At 39.3% G+C, this 15,033-nt stretch overlaps 1 protein-coding gene across 1 annotated transcript in view; it reads left to right on the top strand.

Moving 5' to 3' along the window:
* Nucleotides 1-15,033, top strand: part of DYM (dymeclin) — a 327,946-nt gene that overhangs the window by 236,742 nt on the left and 76,171 nt on the right. The window contains exon 10 of the mRNA XM_010840966.1: nt 7,814-7,996. Coding sequence (XP_010839268.1) covers nt 7,814-7,996 — 183 coding nt within the window. The remainder of the gene's footprint in view (nt 1-7,813; nt 7,997-15,033) is intronic.

Below are 15,033 nucleotides of genomic sequence, written 5' to 3'. Positions count from 1 at the left end.
ATTTTGGAGAAGAGCAGACGTGAATACTAATCCTTAATATAAAATATTTCTGTTTCAAAAAAAATTACTGATTTGGCTGTGTCAGGTCTTAGTTGCGGCACCCCGAATCTTCACTGTATCGTGAGGGATCTTTTGTCGTGGCACTCAGGTTCTCCAGTTGTGGCGTACGGGCTCCAGAGCACGCCGACTCAATAGATGTAGCCCTCTGCCTTGGTTGCTCTGCGGTATGTGGGATTTTAGTGACCCAACCAGGGATAGAACCCGTGTCCCCTGCGTTGCAAAGTGGATTCTTAACTACTGGAGCACCAGGGAAGTCCCAAAACACTGCATTTTTAAGAACAAAATGGAAAACTCCAAGCTCAGGGGGCTTCTTTGGTGGTCCAGTGGTTAAGACTCTGCACTCCCAGTGCAGGGGGCCCGGGTTCGATCCCTGGTCAGGGAACTAAGATCCTGCATGCTACATGGCATGGCCTAAATGAATTAATTAATATTTCCTTGTTTTAAAAAAAGCTCCATGTGTGTTTCCTCTCTTCTGCCAGCGGGAGGGCCGGGGGAGGGGTGAGAAGCACAGTTCCACACCCCAGTGCTGCCCAGTGTGAGTAGCCGGCTAAGGTAGACACTTGTTGGGGGGCTGCAGCCTAGCTGGATTTCAGTCAGCACATTCCTTTTTTGGAGTTCTTTGGCTGTTTTCCAGGTGTGCAAAAACATGTAAAGTTAACCCATGTCCCCGGGCAGTCACCATTATCTTGCTTTCCCGCCACCAGTAAGCATGCTGTAAATAACAGGCTTCCCAGGATTCTAGTTTAGGCTCATGGGCCACATTCAGACCCGGCCCAAGGGATGAAGAAAACGACCACTTCATTTTACCCAAGGCAGTGGTGCCAGACCTCAGCCTTCAGCCTTCTTCAGCCTCAGCCTTCTCCCCCACTGCCCCCCACGTTATTAATGGTTCAAATCATTTCCTCTGATCGCAGGATTATTCTTCAGCTGTAATTCTGTATGTAGTAGAAAGCTAGTTCTTGCTGTCAGAATCTCTATATTCTGGGACAATTCCAGTTCTGGCTGGAAATAGCATGGTCACAAAGCTTTTCAGCAGTGTGCCAGTGAATTTTAACAACAGAGAGATAGCAAGATTCCATCACTGAATGACTAGCTTTGAAGGCCATTTGCACGTTAACTTTAAAAAAAAAAAGTCTTTCCTGTAGCTTCCGCCCCACTCTCCCCCACTTTGGCCAAGTCCCATTAATTTTGTTGAAGGTTTTTATTTTCTGCTGAAAATGCAGGAAATTTAGACAACTCTTTTGGAATCCCCCCAAAACTAATACAAACAAGATACATATGCTTCTCTTAAGGAAACTAAAAATAAATGATTTGGAACTATTTAACTGTATAAATTCCCTCTTAAAAGAAAAAGGAAGTTTATATAATGAAGCAGCCCTGACTGCTGCTGACAGGGTAAGGTGCTCCCACAGCTGCCAGCTTGTCCATTTGACATGAACTCACTACTTAGCACAGATCGTGCTCACCGTTCATTACCAGCATGTACAAAACCATCAGAACATCTGAAAAGGGCCGTTTTCTCAAGGCCCTTGTATTTACATTTGAGATTTTCTGCAATAAAATAAGCCTGGCCTTTTTTTTTTTTTTTTTTTTTTTTTTGAGAAGAAAGTCTGTTTGACGTGGGATCCATTCCTGGCAGGGAAGTTGTATGTACTAAAAAGAAAATACCATGAATGAAAAAGACACAATATTCTCCACGTATTTTGCTGCTCTACCAATGAACCATCTGATTTTATCTCTGACAAAGCTAATTTTGGTTAGTTTTTGGAAATGTGTCTTTTAAAAAAAAGAAAACATGTCTTTTTAAAAAACTTTATTTTATTCCATAAATGTTAACTATATAAATGTAATTTATACACTTCCCTAAAGGACTAGTTTTGTAAATTAATAAAAATGGGATTTAGCACATATCTAAAGCTAAGAGATGTGATTCTTTGCACTTACAACATTTGCATTAATTTATCCACTTTGGAAAGGCAGTTATCTTTATGTTCTTTCTGTAATAGTATTTAAAATTTAAATGATTTATAGAGTTACATGTTAAAATAGGTATTATCAGAAAATTTATAATCAACCACTCCCTAATTTAAGCTTATTTTTAATTTCTGAATTACATTCAATTTCTCATTTTTGTTTTGTAATTGTTTTGCAACATTAAAATATACAGTATGCTTTCTAGTGTGAGTGACAATATGGCAAAATATGATATTGTATAAAATGTCTTTGCTCTAGTTCCTTTAATTATATTTTCAGTCAATTTTAGTAATGTCAGAAAAACTTTGTTCTTGACATTTAATTTATAAATCTGCAGCTGAAAACAATCTTTGAAAGATAGCGTTAGAATTAGAACTTGTCACAGAAACAGTTAAAAAAGGAAGTAAAATACCTAGTAATTCCTTTAAGTATAAGAGAATTAGTATAACTTCTAAGGAGCCTCAGTCAGACTGATGAATGTAAATTGAAACCTAATGTGGAATATACTTATTGAGGTAGTTTCCAGTTTATTCTATACCTGACTTGGGGATAAAATAAATGATCAGTAGTTTGGTTTGGGTTTAAATGAGCAGGTACCTGTTTGGGGGTTGAGTATATTATCCTGTTTGTTGTAGCAAATTATTTAATAAAACATCGAGAATAAATTATCAATATGTTTGAAAGCAGAAAGTGTAAGCTATCAATAGGTAATTCGTTTTTTATATTTAAGTTTAATATATTAGGACTTAAGGGTCCTAATGTTATATGTAACATAAATGGGTACAGAATACTTAGGAACATGAAATTCTGCAGAAAGCTAATGTTTTGACTTGTATTACTATGATAGTCATACTGTCTCACTGGGTTGCTCTTAGATGAGAGAAATTTGAGAGAAAATTCTGAACTCAGAGTTCCTTTCTCCTCTTCTAATTCAAGTAGCAATGTAAGATGAAAATACAATCGAGAGAACTATAATCACAATTATGTTGTCGGTTCCCAATATGAAGGCTAATCCCTTTTCTTTGCTCCAAACACATAAAAGTAATAGATGAACCATAACTAGAAAAAAAAAAAAACCTTGAAACCATATAGCCTCACCCTAAAATGAGAGAGGGAACTTCTTGATCAACGAGAAATAGAAAAAGCACTCGAAGCAGATAGCAGGGTCTGAAGCTGTGAGGCTGCCAAGCTTCTTGTCTGGAAGGAGGCAGAAGTGGCTGGGAGCTCAGCTGCTGCAAGGCAGGCACAGCACTCAGGGGCCCTTGGGAGGCAGCACGGTAGTGCCGGGTTCCCTGCTAGAAACTAAGAGGTAGAATAGACCCCTTACTGAAAAGAGCCTGAGTAGAGGCACTAATGATGACCCTTAAGTTCTGTGTCTAGGAAGGTGGGAAGACCCAGAACCAGCCTCACTCTGGAACCTTGAGCCTATTGTGAGGGGATGTGGCTTGGTGACAGACCTTGCTTATCCTGCCTTTAATGTGATTGCATGGCAGCAGCCCTGATAAACCAATGATGAGACCTCATTTCAGACTGGGAGCTCTAGAAAGCTACTGCATGACCTGTAGGCGTGGGGGGATTAAGCCATACTAAGTGAGCCTACATAACCAAAATTCCAAAATATATGCTAAAATCTAACTTAATACTAAGAAAGACAGCCAACATAGTCATGATCATGTTTAAGGTAAGTTTATCCAAAAAGAAGCAAAAATTAATAGGATAATGTTGAAAGTACTCAAGTATTTTTAATATCCTCAAAGATAAATGAAGGATATAGTATTTGTTAAGAATAAATAAATATAAAAATGATGAAATGAAACAAGAACATGACTCAGAACTATTTCATTAGAAAGCTTAGAATGAAAAATATAGTCATTAGATTTGAAAGCTCAGTAGACAAATTCTAAACTGGGCAGTATCAAAGACGGTTAGTAAACTGTAAGATAATGAGAAAAAATTATCCAAATTATCTTTGTGGAAGAGACTAGGTTGTCAGATGGAAAGAACACTCTGAATACTAAGCAGGATAAATAAAGATAAATCAACACTGAAACACATGGTTGTGAAACTCAAGAGTGTTAAAGAACGAAAAATAAATCTTAAAGGCTATCAAAATGCTTTTCCACAGGGCAGCAGTAGTTAGGTTTGTATAATAAACTGCTCAAAGCCAAAAACAGATGCCAGAATCAAGTGAACACGTATCTTTTAAGTTTGTAAAGAAGTAACTAATTCTATACCCAGATGAGATACAAGAGTGAATGTAAAATAAAGACATATTTCAACCACGCTAGGACTGAAAGAGTTTATTATCCATGGACTTCACTGAAAGCATTATTAAAGGATGTACTTCAAATAGAAGAAAAGTTTACCTGTAGAGAAGCGGAATGCAAGAACTAGTGGTGTGCACTGAAATCCATATGTCAACTTAGTTAACCGCTGACTTTTTGTTCAGATGCTCAGTCCTGTCCGACTCTTTGTGACCCAGTGGACTGCAGCATGCCAAGCTTCCCTGTCCTTCACCATCTCCCGGAGTTTGTTCAAACTCATGTTCATCGAGTCAGTGATGCCATCCAACCATCTCATCCTCTGTTATCCCCTTCTCCTCCTGCCTTCAATCTTCTCCAGCATCAGGGTCTTTTCCAGTGAGTAGGCTCTTCACATCAAATGGCCAAAGTATTGGAGTTTCAGCTTCAGCATCAGTCCTTCCAGTGAATATTTAGGATCAATTTCCTTTAGGATTGACTGGTTTGATCTCCTTGCTTTCCAAGAGACTCTTAAGAATCTTCTCCAGCTCCACAGTTCTAAAGAATCAGTTCTTTGGTGCTCAGACTTTTTTATTGTCCAGCTCTCACATCTGTACAGGACTACCAGAAAAACCATAGCTTTGACTATATGGACCTTTGTAGGCAAAGTAATGTCTCTGTTTCTTAATATGTTGTCTAGGTTTGTCATAGCTTGTCTTCCAAAGAGCAAGCGTATTTTAATTCCACAGCTGCAGTCACTGTCCACAGTGAATTTGGATCCCAAGAAAATAAAGTCTATCACTGTTTACATTTTTTCCCCAACTATTTGCCATGAAGTGATGAGACTGGATGCCATGATCTTCGTTTTCCAAATGTTGAGTTTTAAGCCAGGTTTTTCACTCTTCTCTTTCACTTTCATCAAGAGGCTCTTTAGTTTCTCTTCACTTTCTGCCATAAGGATGGTATCATCTACATATCTCAGGTTATCGATATTTCTCCCTGCAATCTCGAGTCCAGCTTCTGCTTCATCCAACCCAGCATTTCTCATGATGTACTCTGCATATAAGTTAAGTAAGCAGGGTGACAGTATACAGCCTTGACATACTCCTTTCCCAATTTTGAACCAGTTCGTTGTTTCATGTCTGGTTCTAACTGTTGCTTCTTAAGCTGCATGCAGATTTCTCAGGAGACAAGTAAGGTGGCCTGGTATTCCCATCTCTGAAGAATTTTCCAGTTTGTTGTGATCTCTACAGTCAAAGGCTTCAGTGTAGTCAATGAAGCAGAAGTAGATGTTTTTCTGGAATGATCTTGCTTTTTCTGTGATCCAGTGGATATTGGCAATTTGATCCCTCGTTCCTCTGCCTTTTCTAAATCCAGCGTGTACATCTGGAAGTTCTCAGTTTACATGCTGTTGAAGCTAGCTTGAAGGATTTTTAGCATTACATTGCTAGCATGTGAAATGAGTGCAGTTGTGTGGTAGTTTGAACATTATTTGGCATTTTCCCTTCTTTGAGATTGGAATGAAAACTGGCCTGAGTACTGATTTTTTTAAACCCAATTTATGGCTTTTTCTTAAAAACATGAAATTAAAAACCTAAGCAACTGTAACAAAACAAGGAAGAATGGGGTCAGCACTTTTCTGTTCAAGGAGAAGTTAAAGTGTATTAACCTCCTTTGATCTTGTTCAGGAGGTAAATAGCAATATTTTATCTTTTTTTTTTAATTTATTTATTGGTTACAGTGGTCTTCGTTATTGTGTACAGGTTTTCTCTAGTTGCGGTGAGCAGAGGCTGTTCTGTACCTGCAGCATGTGGGCTTCTCATTGCAGTGGCTCCTCTCGTTACGGAGCAGGACTTTAGAGCACGTGGGCTTCAGTAGTTGCAGCTCGCGAGCTCCAAGGTGCAGGCTCAGGAGTTGTGGCACACAGGCTTAGCTGCCTCTCCGCAGCATGTGGGGTCTCCCACATGCTAGAACCCATGTCTCCTGTATTGGCAGGTGTTTCTTATCCACTGGGCCACTTTATCCCTTGCACATTGATTTTGCTTTCCTTTTTTTCTGTCCCATAAATGTTGATTTGTTGCTGGATGTTCTTAAAACAATACTGCTGCTGCTGCTACTGCTAAGTCGCTTCAGTCGTGTCCAACTCTGTGCGACCCCATAGATGGCAGCCCACCAGGCTTCCCCGTCCCTGGGATTCTCCAGGCAGGAACACTGGAGTGGGTTGCCATTTCCTTCTCCAATGCAGGAAAGTGAAAAGTGAAAGTGAAGTCGCTCAGTCGTGTCTGACTCTAGTGACCCCATGGACTGCAGCCGACCAGGCTCCTCTGTCCATGGGGTTTTCTAGGCAAAAGTACTGGAGTGGGGTGCCATAAAACAATACAGGTGGAGGTAAATTGTATGGAAATAAGTATACCTTTTTGTGTGCTAGATCGGGGTGGTAAACTTTTCCACCAGAGTCCAGATAGTAAATATTTTTTATTTTGTAAGCCATGCAGTCTTAGATGTGAAGTGTATTTTACCTCATAATAAGTCATTCCTACTTTATTTTGATTAATAGTTCATGTTATATCTTTTTCCATTTTTTTACCTTCAATCTAACTTTATTTAAAGTGAGTTACATTTGAAGTTTCTTGTAGATAGCGTATAGTTGCATCATGTATTTTTAATCCACTCTGTTGTTCAGATTTTAATTATTGTAATCTCTTTGCATGGATTTGCTCTAGACCCTTTACATATATAACTTACATAACTTGCTGCATCTAGTAGTGTTGACATTTTCCCAATTCAAATGAGAGGTAGAAAGTATCCTCTCTTTAAATTCCTTTGCTCTCCCTGGTTTATAATATAGTTGTCTTAGGTGTTCCTTTGCATCCATTGAGAGCCACATCAGTGTTACAATTTTTGCCCCAACTGTCAAACATAATTTAGAAAACTCAGAAGAAGGAAAGTGTCATATTCACCTATGTTTTTGCCTTCCATTGTTCTTTCTTTCAAGAGATGTGTTGATTACTTACCTTGAATTTTGCTCTATGTACTATTTCACATTCAGATTCCCAAAGACTATTACCTCTCAGGAAACAGAAACAAAACATTAGGCTGTTTATCTGTAAATATGAACATTGAATGACAGTGTAGAAAAGTGAGGTCATATTCCGAATTAGAAATTCTTCTTGGAATTGATAAGACTCTACTATCACTTTATATTGAGCAAGTTTAGTGATTTAAGGTGGTACACTGATAAGAGTACAGATGAGGATCTATTAATCAAAGCTCCAAATTTTCTTTTAGATTAGAAAGTCTAAAATTTATTAATGTGAAATTTATGATTATCACCATATTTAGTTCAAAAGTTATAACTCAAATCCTTTAGTAACTGATAAACTTAACTCTAAAAATTCTTGACAAAAATAATCTTGAAGAGTTCTTGTGCATGATCTTTCCAATGCTGTTATAATTGTAAAGCAGTTGCCCTCATTCTAATTAATTCTATGTCAAGGAGGAAAATACTGACTCTTACGGGGATTTTCTTTCTTTATCAGGCACAAGACCTAAATGTCATTGAAGAAGTGATTCGAATGATGTTAGAGATCATCAACTCCTGCCTGACAAATTCTCTTCATCACAATCCAAACTTGGTATATGCGCTTCTTTACAAACGAGATCTCTTTGAACAATTTCGAACTCATCCTTCATTTCAGGATATCATGCAAAATATTGATCTGGTAAGTGTAAATGGAGATATTTACTGTTATTCTTTTTTAAACAGAGAAAGTTTAACAAAACTTGAAAAAAAAAAACCTACAATAGTCTCTTGAATTTTAACTGTATTTGCCATCTATTCCAACAATTGTCACCTTCCACATGTGTATATGTATTATATACAGACACATATATATATATATACATGCACATATATGTCTTTAGGAGAACTGAGATCATATTTTATATCTTAATAGTTCTGGATTCTGCTATTTTTACTTAACACATTTTCCTGTGATATTAATTCTTTGAAAATCTCACATTCTAATAATATATAACCTGTATTTCATGGATCACAGCCTTGTCATGGCATGTCAAAGGGGCTTGAAGCTATGAGCCACTCTGTGCCAGGCCACCCAAGAGGAACAGGTCATAGTGCAGAGTTCTGACAAAACGTGGTCCACTGGAGGAGGAAATGGCAACCCACTCCAGTATTCTTGCTGGAGAAACCCACGGACATATGAAAGGGGAAGAAGATTTGACACCAGAAGCTGAGCCCTGCAGGTCGGAAGGTGTCCCGTATGCTACTGGGGTAGAATGGAGAGCAGTTACCAACAGCTTCAGAAAGAAGGAAGCAGCTGGGCCAAAGTGGAAACGACCCTCAGTTGTAGATGTGTCTGATGGGGAAAGTAAAGTCCAGTGCTATAAAGACTATATTTCTTAGGAACCTGAAATGTTAGGTCCATGAATCAAGGTAAACTGGACGTGATCGGGCAGGAGATGGCAAGAATGGACACTGACATCTTAGGAGTCAGTGAACTAAAATGGATGGGAATGCGGATTTAATTCAAACGACTGTTATATCTACTACTGTGGGCAAGAATTCCTTAGGAGAAATGGAATAGCCCTCATACTCAACAAAAAAGTGAAACGCAGTACTAGGGTGCAACCTCAAAAGCAATAGAATGATCCCAGTTCATTTCCAAGGCAAACCATTCAACATTACAGTAATCCAAGTCTATGCCCCAACCACTGATGCTGAAGAAGCTGAAACTAACTGGTTCTGTGAAGACCTACAATAATTTTAGAAGTAACACCAAAAAAAGATGTCCTTTTCGTCATAGGGGATCGCAGTGCAAAAGTAGGAAGTCAAGAGATGCCTGATATACAGGCAAGTTTGGCCTTGGGGTACAAGTTTGGCCTTGGGGTAACATTGTACGGGAACCAGTGACCAAAACCGTCCCAAAGGAAAAGAAATGCAAGAAGGCAAAGTGGTTGTCTGAGGAAGTTTTACAAATAGTTTAGGAAAAAAGATAAGCAAAAGGCAAAGGAGAAAGGAAAAGATAATACCAACTGAATGCAGAGTTCCAGAGAATAAAAAGAAGAGATAAGAAAGCCTTGTTAGGTGAACAGTGCAAAGAAATAGAGGAAAACAATAAAATGGGAAACACTAGAAATCTCTTCAAGAAAATTGGAGATATCAAGGGATATTTCATGCAAAGATGGACATGACAAAGGACAGAAATGGTAAGGACCTAACAGAAACAGAAGAGATCAAGAAGAAGTGGCAGGAATACGCATTGCTGCTGCTGCTGCTAAGTCGCTTCAGTCGTGTCTGACTCTGTGCAACCCCACAGACAGCAGCCCACCAGGTTCCACCATCCCCAAGACTCTCCAGGCAAGAACACACATTAGAACCATACAAAAAACATCTTACAGACCTGATTAACCACACTGGTGTGGTCACTCACCTGGAGCTGGACATCCTGGAATATGAAGTCAAGTGGGCCTTAAGTGGCAAAATTCCAGCTGAGCTATTTCAAATCCTAAAAGATGATGCCATTAAAGTCAATATGTCAGCAAGTTAGGAAAACTCAGCAGTGGCCACAAGATTGGAAAAGATCAGTTTTCATTCCAGTCCCAAAGAAGGGCAATGCCAAAGAATGTTCAAACTCCCATGCACTTGTGCTCATTTCACATGCAAATAAGGTAATGCTCGAAATCCTTCAGTTAGCTTCAGCAGTATGTGAACCGGGAACTTCCAGATGTACAAAATGGATTTAGAGAAGACAGAGGAACTAGAGATCAAATTGCCAACATTCATTGGATCATGGAGAAAGCAAGGGAGTTCCAGAAAAACATCTACTACTGCTTCATTGACTACCCTGAAGCCTCTGTGTGGATCACAACAAACTGTGGAAAATTCTTAAAGAGTTGGAAATACCAGACCACCTTACCTGTCTCCTGAGAAACTTGTATGTGGATCAAGAAGCAAAAGTTAGAACCAGACATGGACCAATTGAATGGTTCAGAATTGGGAAAAGAGTATGACAAGACCGTATATTGTCATCCTGCTTATTTAACTTCTATGCTGAGTACATCATGCAAAATGTACACAAGCTGGAATCAAGGTTTCCAGGAGAAATATCAACAACTTCAGATATGCAGTTGATACCGCTCTAATGGCAGAAAGCAAAGAGGAACCAAAGAGCCTCTTGATGAGGGTGAAAGAGGAGAGTGAAAAACCTGGCTTAAAACTCAGCATTCAAAAAACTAAGATCATGGCACCTGGTCCCATCACTTCATGGCAAATAGATGGGGGGAAAGTGGAAATAGTGACAGATTTAATTTTCTTGGGCTCCAAAATCACTCCAGAGAGACAATGTCCGCAGTCATGAAGTTAAAAGACGCTTGCTCTTTGGAAGGAAAGCTATGACAAACCTAGACAGTGTATCAGTTTGCTGACAGAGATCCTTGTAGTCAAAGCTGTGGTTTTTCTGGTAGTCATGTACAGAGGTGGGAGTTGGAGCATAAATAAGTCTGAGCGCAGAATTGATGCTTTCAAATTGTGATGCTGGAGAAAACTTGAGAGTCCTTTGGACTGCGAGGAGATCAAACCAGTCTATCCTAAAGGAGATGAACCCTGGATATTCGTTGGAAGAACTGTTACTGAAGCTGAAGTTAACGATACTTTGGCCACCTGATGCGAAGAGACGACTCTTTGGAAAAGACACTGATGCCGGAAAGATTGAGGGCAGGAGGAGAAGGGGGCAGTTGAGAGAGAGATAGTTGGATAGTATCAACACTCAGTAGACATAAATATGAGCAAACTCTGGGAGACGGTGGAGGACAGAGGAGCATGCCACAGTTCATGAGGTCACAAAAAGTCAGACACAATTTAGCGACTGAACAACATTAACCTGGATTATGGAGGTCCTAAAATATGTTAACCCTTACCCCATTATTGCTTATTTGATTGTTTGTAATATTTTGTAATTAATTCATAATTAACAGCTTCTAAATAAATTATAGCTCACCTTTTTTAGTTCTGTTGCTGGTGTAGTCTTAAACTGAAATTGTACTAGTTCTTACTGTCAGAGTTGTCTGTATCTTCGAGATTCACCCCATGTCAAATTGCTGTTTAGATGTATTGTACAACTCATGTGTCTGTGCATCATCTCTTACTTCTGTAAGTGACCTATGAGAGGATCTACCTCACTACTTTTACAGCTTTGAGTATTATATTTATTTCAGGATTTGCTATTTTGTATTAAAAATGGTATTTCATTATTGTTTTTAATTTTTATTTCTTTCATAATTAGTGTGATTGAACATTTTTCACAGTTCTGTGAACCTTCACTTCCTGTTCTTTTTAAAAAGATTTTTCTGCTAAGCCTTCTATTGCTATATTAATGTTTCCCAGTTCGATTTGATTCCACAGATATTTGTTGTATAGCTCATCAGGTTCACAGTTGCTGTGCACAAGAGGAAGCTGAAGAACTACCATCCCTGTCCTTGTTTTACTTAAATTTGCTGTTGTTCAGTCGCCCAGTCATGTCCGACTCTTTGCCACCCCATGAACAGCAGCATGCGAGGCCTCCCTGTCCCTCACCATCTCCCGAAGTTTGCCCAAGTTCATGTTTATTGGCATTGGTGATGTCATCCAGCCATCTCATTCTCTGACGCCCTCTTCTCCTTCTGCCCTCAATCTTTCCCAGCACTGGGGACTTTCCCAGTGAGTCAGCTATTTGCATATCATTTACTTAAATTTAGGAAGATTTTAAATAATTATTGCATGAGTATAAATATGTACAGTTATTTCCATCATGACTGAGCACAGGTGCATACCTTCCTCCAGGGTGTGCACCTCATAGTGAAATTGCTGCATAACATGGACCATTTCCTTTGTTATGTATGTGCTCTGCTAAGTTGCTTCAGTCATATCCAACTTTATGCGAACCTATGGACTGTAGCCCACCCAGGCTCCTCTGTCCTTGGAATTCTGCAGGCAAGAATACTGGAGTGGATTGCCATTCCCCTCTGCAGGGGATCTTCCCAACTCAGAGATCAAACCGCATCTGTTAACGTCTAAGCTGCATTAGCAGACGATTTCTTTACCACTAGTGCTACCTGGGATGCTGCCGTTTTACTCTCTGACCGGTGGTGTGTAGAATTCCTGTTGCTTCACATCCTCGTGGACCTTAGTTTTGTCATTTTTGTAACAGCACCTCACTGTGGTTTTCATTTGGGTTTCCTCGTGTGATGCCTAGGCAAGTCTTTTGCCAGTTTTTCTGCTGAATTATTTATCTTTATGTAGATTCTTTGTTCTAGTTATGTTCTCGTTATGTTGTTAGACCTGTCTTCATTATGTTTTGCAAATATCCAGTCACTAACACAAATACAAACTTTCTGACATAACTTTAAAACTCCTCTCAGAATAGTCAGACATCAGTTCTCAGTCCTACTCTTTTCTTGGAGAACTGCTTCCAGCCCCAGCCAGCTTGGACTCTGGTTCTCCTGCCCAACTGCAGAACCTTCTCAGAATTTCCCTCAGCTGTCCCCTTGGTTGATCTTGGCTCCTGTGAAGTCCTCTTTCTTGGTTTACTGCTTCAGATTGGTAGAGCTTACACTACTGTAGCTTTCTGGGAAAAGGATATATGTGAGATAGGTTTTTTTATTTTTTTAGTTTCTAATGTCTGAAAATGTTTTTCTTCTTTTTTAATATATGACTGTTGTCTTGGGAAGCTTTGGGGATCTCTCTATTACTGTGTCCTGAAACTTCATGATTTGCTGTGCCTTGGTCAGTTGTATTTGGTGCTTAGAGGGTCCTTTTAGTTTAGAAACTCATGCTCAGAGCTTTCAAATACTCATTTAATTATTTCTTCCTGGTTGTTTCTCTGTCTCCTGCTGTTTCCTCTCTGAAACTTTTATAAGAAAGATGGCCATTTCTTTTCAAGCCCCTTCATGTTGGTATCACTAAGTGTTACTTCTTAGACCCAGTTTCCTCATAGTAAGAGTCCTCCAAGCTCCTGCCTGGGGTCTGTGCATCCATCTGTGAGGGTTTTAAAAGCTGAGGTAGAAAGAGACTGCATAATATTGAGGATGGGGAAAAGAGGGTGAGAGTGACCTCTAAGGTGTAAACTTCCTGGCTTCTTCCAGGATAACAGCAATACATAGATGGATGCATGGACTCTGATCACATTTAAGATATTTCAGAACAGTTCTATCCATTCTCATAAGCCAAGTAGATTAATTTTTGCTCATCCCAGTAGAGTCTTGTGTACTTGTTAGGTACTTAATTGAAACCAGCTTTGAACTATAACCAAGCTCCCATTCCAGACTCTTAACACATAAGTTCTATGAGTTGCTAAATACTCTGGAATCCACACAATTACACTGAGTTTAGTTAAATACCACTATGTATACTCTTGCAGATCTGTTCATTGATTTGCTCCCTATCACTGCCGTGTAATGATTGCTGGTAAACAGAAATAAAAACTCAAACTCTTCACTGTCAGTTTAGTTAGTGTTTTCATGGACTTTCCTTAAGCTGCCTCAGCTATATACCTGACAGGTGCAGCTATAGCAGGTTATTTTGCCATTTACATGCTTGTCATTTTCCTGAACTACTATCAGTATTATTTAGATTTCATTAACAAAATTGGGGCAGCTGAGAACCATTGTCATCTTTGCAGTTAGAATAAAGCTGAAACATCATTTCAAATGAGCATGGTTATATCTTAAAGTTAAACTTGACATATAAGGTCTGTAATTAAATTCTCACCATTATGAACAGGTATGTAGATATATTGATACTTAGGATGTGTGATAGCATCCTCAGGCCACTTCTCAAATATTTCTTCTCTGGCCCCATGTCCTGCTTGTTAAGTCTGGGTTTAACCAGAAGAGCATCTCCTTTTAAAATTGACAAGTATTGTTAATAGGATCATGAAGCAAACGGTTGTCTGAGAGACATCCATCACAGCTTATTCCTACCTTTTTCTGTTGGCTAGGTTCTTTTTAACAACTCGGTAGTCTAGTTTATGGTCCAAGAATGCATGTTAGAGTCTGTGCTTCGATGAGAAAACCCAGGCACCAAGAGATCTTTACCTCCATGGAAAAAGTAGAGTCTACTTTTTCCCAGGGAGAGTCTCCAGGAAGTGCAGTCCCTTCTCTGATCCCAATTCTCAAAAAAACTATCCAGAAAGAGTTTCTGAATAGGAAAGGCAGAGCCCTTCTTACTCCTCTTAATAGTGTATTGCTCATAGCAGTCTTAACAATCACAGTGTTGAGAGGAAATCAATTTTCTCTATGAAGACAAACTTTACAGGCTAGCTTATAGCTAAAAAGCACTTCTGGAGATTTCCTGGCAGTTCAGAGGTTAGGACTTCACACTTCCGTTGCAGGGGGCACAGGTTTGATCTATAGTCGGAGAACTAAGATGCTCCAAGCCACATGGTGCAGCCAAAATAAAGTAAAAAGCCAGTTCTAGCCAGCCTATTGATGCATTTGTCCAAATTCATTTATAGTTCTTGCTAGTACCATTTTGGGGAGTAAAATACTGAGATTACGATTCATTGTGCATACGAGTAAAGGTTCAACAAAACCCTTTTCTCTATTACGTGGAAAATTGGCCTGGGTTAATCTGTTTTTAGCTCTGTTCCTTGGAAATCTGGTGAAGGTAGAATGTCAGCTGTGTTAATTCAGTAATACTCCTGTGACAAAATGCTGCTGCTGCTGCTAAGTCACTTCAGTCGTGTCCGACTCTGTGTGACCCCAC

The sequence above is a fragment of the Bison bison genome, unplaced genomic scaffold (genome assembly GCF_000754665.1).
Source record: "Bison bison bison isolate TAMUID 2011002044 unplaced genomic scaffold, Bison_UMD1.0 scf7180017864153, whole genome shotgun sequence".
In the NCBI taxonomy this organism is placed as follows: Eukaryota; Metazoa; Chordata; class Mammalia; order Artiodactyla; family Bovidae; genus Bison; species Bison bison.
Note: the sequence above shows the minus strand (reverse complement) of the source record. Positions and strands in the feature narration are given on the sequence as shown.